This window comes from Rhagoletis pomonella, unplaced genomic scaffold (assembly GCF_013731165.1).
Source record: "Rhagoletis pomonella isolate Grant_MI unplaced genomic scaffold, Rhpom_1.0 Rhpom_scaffold_00002, whole genome shotgun sequence".
Taxonomy (NCBI): domain Eukaryota; kingdom Metazoa; phylum Arthropoda; class Insecta; order Diptera; family Tephritidae; genus Rhagoletis; species Rhagoletis pomonella.
In genome coordinates, this window is record NW_023458556.1 from 101482629 (window position 1) to 101488735 (window position 6107).

Genomic DNA, 6107 nt, shown 5'->3' on the forward strand with positions numbered 1-6107 from the left:
CATCGGGAGCACGTTGCTGTATTACATCTAACAGCCTTTTCATTTCATCCAGATGAGCCGCTTGATGTGGCCAACACCCAAAAGGTTTGTTTACAAAGTGCATTTTTGAGTAGTTGAACAAATGCCAGTGGGCAGCCAGCGGGTCAGTTGCTGGCAACAATTTGCAGGTTTGGGCCAGGGTTTGTTGCGGCTGCCGGAAAAGTAGCTAAATAATGAAAGTAATTATATGTATAGCGGAGTAGGAGGTTTTCCTTTATTTTAAAAGCTTGGTTACTGATTTCACTAATTGATGACGATGCAACGATCACCGTGGAATCGTTCTGCAAATTGTTACCAGCAACAGACCCGCTGGCTGCCTGCTGGTATTTGTTCAATTACTGATAAATGCAAATCATTATAATGATTGCAGTGTTTTAACACTTTCAGCGATTTGCATTGCATTTAATAAGTACACATTCTTTACTTTTAAACAACCAATTTACCATTTAAAATTAAATAATTCCGTAAATCTGCGATTTATTATGCACTTTGTAAACAAACCTTTCAATTTCGCCTCAGCTGTTCGACTCTTCTTCTTTTTATACCCGAGCGCACTTGTGCACAAGGGTATTATAACTTTGTTCACATAACGGTTGTTTGTAACAGGCGAAACGAATCGAGATAGATATAGACAAATGTATACATAAATGATCAGGATGAAAAGAGAAATCGATTAAGCGGTGACTGTCTGTCCGTCCGTCCGTCCGTCTGTCCGTCCGTCTGTGCACACGATAACTCGAGTAAAAATTAAGATATCTTAACGAAACTTGGCACGTGTACTTCTTTCGGGCGTAGGACGGATGGTATTGAAAATGGGCAAAATCGGATAATAACCACGCCTACCTCCCATATAACGGTAATTTTCAGAAATACGAAAACTGCGATATTTTAGTAACTACTGAAGATTATTCACTCAAAATTGATATTTGCAATAACTTTTAGACGAAAAATAAGAATATTATAAATTTTTGAAAAATGGGCGTAGCCACGCCCACTTAGTGTTACATGTGTATATCTTGGCAACCGCTGCACCGATTTCTTCCAAACATGGCACAGTTATTGGCCTTGGTACAGGATACCAAATGGCCGAAAATTTAAAAAATGAGACAATAACCACGCCCACATCCCATATAACGGTAATTAGGAGAAATACGAAATCTTCGATAAATCCGTAAATATTGAAGCTAATGTATTCAAAATTGATGCTTGCAACAATTCTTTATCAGGAAATATGCTTATCATAAAATTTTGGAAAATGGGCGTGGCACCGCCCACTTATGATCACATATATGTATCTCGGTAACCGTTCTACCAATTTGTACCAAACTCGGTATGGTTATTGTGCTTGCCACATAAAAGCAAAACGTTCAAAATTATTGAAATCGGACTAAAATTACGGCTTTTCATATAACGGTAAATTTTAGAAATGCTCGAAACGTCAATATTTCGAAATTTAAGGACGCTAATTTATTCAAAATTGATACACCCCGGCTTACCATGTAGCTGTAGCTTCCGGAAAGGTGAAAAGGCATATATGTAATACTTGCGCCGGGTATTTAATGTTCGGCCCCGCCCGAACTTAGACTTTCTTACTTGTTCTTATTGAATTCGTCTTTTCTCTCTCATTCTGGTATATTCTGACGTTATGGCCAGTTGCTCTCAGCTCGATTGGCGCAATCTTGTATTCTATCATTCTTGCGCTACATCGTGATGTGATAAAAAGAAAAGCTGGCAGCACTCCGCAAGGTTGCAGAAATCTTTCAAAATATGTTCGAAAAATATCTCGATATGGAAGGGAACTGCTTTACACTGTCAAGGAAAGAAATTGCCAATACCCAAAGCAATTTTTAGTAACTTCAATCTTGCACTTTATTATACTAAAATATTTTTTTTTAGATTCTAATTAAAAGGTTTGCAAGTTAGGTGACAACTTGCAGAATTTTTTTATACAAAGTTTGATCCATAACTGAGATCTACCACATTTTTTTGAAATCTACCACATTTTTTCCAGATTCTACCACACAAATTTTTTTTTAAGTCCGATCACTAAATATAATATTGGCACACAGCATCCATGGGATCAATCATAACACACGACAGCTCGGTTTAGTCAGATTGCGCACTTACGGCACTACTCATTTGACGAAGTAGATCCTTTTTTATTTTTCCTGAGTTCGACCAGCACGAATCGCCAATTGCGACTGTGTAAGCCAATGCTTAATATTCTGACGGCGGCATAATCTCCCCAGAACACTAAAAGTGCATCATCAAAGAATTCGAATTACCATGTTCGAAGCAATCGAGCCAAAACCGCGAAAGAAACTTAAGCTCCAAATATTTTTATTTGTCGTTTTTTCCACAAGCAAATATCTTCTTCATATCCATCAACTGTAAATGGTACGGCAAAGAATTTACAAGCACACAAACACAAAAATATATAGCTCAAAGTGAACCATCCATTCTCGAGTTATGCGCCGTCTGGCGTACTCAACTTTGGTATATACATACATATAAATATTTATTTTTAATAACAATCCGGAGTTATATTCGATGTAAATAAGCTAGTTTAAATTAAATAACTAAATCAAATTGGTTTTTGTTTTAAAATACCACTATCCCCACCTTTTTGTGGAATTTAGCTACCATTTTAGGAAGTTTGATTGAATTCTTCCCTTTTTCCCCTGCTTCCAAAAACCATCCCTGTGGGTGGGAGTGTCAAATTTTAGAAAAAAGCTACTTACAAAACCTTTCATTATTGAATCATGTGCTTCCACTAAATTAATGTATTTTTCTCACAAAAGGTTTTCAGAACAGTGCCTTTTAAGTTTTAGAGCTGGTTAGAGTTGGTTATTGGAGCAGTGTCTCATCAGCGGCGCTACCAAAAGCGGTGTTATAAGCAAGTTCCAGGTAGGAAATTGTTAAATCCAACACATTTATGTTATGAGACTCTAACCAGTCTTTATGTTTGTGTTTCTTCCAACAGATTACTGGAGCAGTGCACACCAGTAGCATCATCACCCTCTACAACTAGGGATTTTTCAATTGCGTTTCAGGTAAGAATTTAGCAATTGCCAATGAATCGAATTGGTAATTTACTTTTTTATTTGTTTTTGTCTTACACCCATGCTTACACCATTGTGTATGATGTAATTATTAATAAACCATGGCTCACACTAATCACGGATTCGGTACTTATCTTCAAGCGTTTCTGCTCGGATGACTATGATGAGGGACTTTGGTCTGGCCACTTAAACGTATAATTATTTAATAGTATAACAGCTAGAATTTGGATGTGTAATTTTTAAATGGTAATAATATGTTTTAATGGATAGTACGTTATTTTTATTAGAAGTTAAAAATTATTAAATAAAGAGAACTGTTTAATTTTATTTGTTTTAATATGAATAAATGAAGGGCGGAAAGTAGTTCTTATTTTTTAAATTTTAATCAACCTCTTATGTGTGTGGTACATCTGTATGGCCTTTTAAGTTTTATTCTATATACATATATGTGAATGTCTGTTTGTTTATTACCTCATAACTTTTCAACCACTAAACGGAATCGCACGAAACTTTGCACAGTTATTTGTTTTTACCCCGGGAAGGTTATACATGATTTTGTTTGCAAATATGGTGTCAATTTTGCGAGGGGGCGTGACACCTCCCATAGGCCTGCAAATTTTTAATCAGCTATAACTTCGGAACCATAAGTCACATGAACTTGAAATTTGGCATGCAGACAAACCTATGGTAGATGCTTATAGCAAGGTATATATAAATGACTTTGTAGGAGGGGGCGTGGCATATCTCATAGTCGTAGAATTTCTAATTAGCCATAACTTCGGAACCATAAGTCACATAAATGTTAAATTTGGTATGCAAACATATCAATGATAGGTGCTTATCAGTTTTCAGTTCGCTTCGAAAATAAAATGTATGATAATTATATTGGAAAATGCATTTATGTTAATAGATACTTTGAAGTATTAAAAAAAATGCTGTGAAATCATATTAGTATAATTATAAAGTATTTCTTCTATTAAATATATAATTTATTGAAGATATTTTAACCTAAATAATACACCTGCAGTGCCAAGAAATTATTATTGCATTTCATTTCATAACACCCAAGCTAATACAGCTGTCCTACCGTATGCTGCTATCACGGCTATATTAAAATTAGAGCAGAGAGCATAACATCTTTACATAAAGTATTTTTCATATTTGTATAAAACGTGGGGTCAAACCCGCGGGTAAAAGCTAGTATACAATAATTTTGAGGTAGAAAAATAAAACTGAATAATTATTATAAACATTATTTTTTATGGAAATAGAAATAGTAATAATAATTTATTTTGAGTGAAAACATAAAACTCTTATTACGCTGGTTTACATCAAAAATGTTTTATGTTTAACTGGTGTGGAGTCCACGGACAATACGTTCAATTGGGTTGATGACTTGTCGAAAGGCGGTTTAATAAAGCCTAGTTCTGCGTTGTTGAAGGAGTTATTTATTGTTCTTAGAAACCATTTTTATAAAATTTAATGGTAAGGAAATTTAGTGCGGTCCAAATTATATAAAGAAATGCTTAACGCCTCAAAAACTTCTCACATGGCGGAAAATGTCAAACAACTTTTTTTTAAATGTAGAATGCATTTTCGTATTAAAGATTTGAATAAATCTTTAACGTGATATAAATACACCATTTTTAATGTTTGTATGCGTATTCATTGAATTTAAGCAGTTAAACAAAAGTATTTCTTATAGGGAAATCCACTGATAGCGAGATCTCTTAATATATGTGTATATTCGAAATCAGTATTGAAAATAGTATCCAAAAAGTAGTAAAAATAATCCAAGTTTTTTCCCCCATTTTCTACTACCCTCAAATGCATGACATCACCTTATATTTATTTCACCATGGTCTGTTCCTTTGAACTTCGGACTAAAACCTGTGGAACTGTCAAACTACAATTTTACTCTCTCAAGTGAGAGTAAAAGGAGAACAGATGCAGAAGTGCACGGGAACGCAAAAAGCACTATTTCCTGTAAAAACCTCAGTCGGTTTGTTTACATGTCATTGGTACAACACTGATTTGGCTGAAATATCACTAACTGATTATTAAAACCAAATCATATCCAAATATTTCGTTGGTTACTTCCATTTTTTACAAATACACGGTTTTTTGCCTTTACCGCTTTCTGTTTTTGTTTGCACATGCAAATCAGCTGATCGTTTGACACTTTTCATGAACTTACAGGAAAAAAAACTCCATACTAAATCCCTTAACTGCTCAGTTACTCTCTCAAACGTGTTCCCACTTACAGGTTTTTTGTCAATAGGAACGACTTCCTGTAAGTTCTGACTAAATCCTGTAAACCGGACTGCTATTAGAACAGACTAAGTATTAGTACTGAATGATAATGACAGATTGCAATCACATAAACGTACAATCATACATACATGATTGAGTTTTTCTTTTGCATTCACATTCTCTATATGAATGGGTGTCAACCATTCCATAACACACTACATATTTTGTGATTACAATTTGTAACCAATCTCAAGACAAACAATCACATTTTTGAAACGAAAAAAATGAGAATGCCCACTCAATTCATTCAATCATTACACAGCTCTGGTACATACATACGCAGCCATATAACTTGATTTCAAGAGAAACGAATTTTCTGATAACTCTTTTTTTTTGATAACACTGTGCAACAGCAATAGCAAATGCAAGTAATAGTTTTTGAATTTCATTGTTTTTTTTTAATAAATACTAAAATTAGGTGTATGTATATATAAAAAAATCAGTCGCGATGCGTTACATACATACATAACTATGTACATATGTATCTGTAGTCACAAATCGGATTTTACGATTATAGTTGTCTGCATAACCCAATGGGGAAAGAAAAACTTTATCCGATTTTTTTAAACCGAAACTACATTTTTACATACATATGTATGTACAAGTTAACACAGGTAACCACTCATCCGGCCAAAACACCGCTTCGACCGAATTTGCTGACGGCGCGTCTATAGCTTTGCACGTAACAACAAG

The 6107-nt window shown here is 34.5% G+C and overlaps 1 protein-coding gene across 1 annotated transcript in view; it reads right to left on the reverse strand.

Annotated features, from left to right (window-relative positions):
• Positions 1–4427: 4427 nt before the first annotated feature.
• The window catches only part of LOC118756512 (60S ribosomal protein L7-like), a gene marked incomplete at its 5' end in the record, with an annotated part of 5713 nt that continues 4033 nt past the window's right edge, over positions 4428–6107 (reverse strand). Inside the window, one exon of the mRNA XM_036491274.1 lies at positions 4428–4528. Within this exon, the coding sequence (XP_036347167.1) occupies positions 4428–4528 (101 nt within the window). The remainder of the gene's footprint in view (positions 4529–6107) is intronic.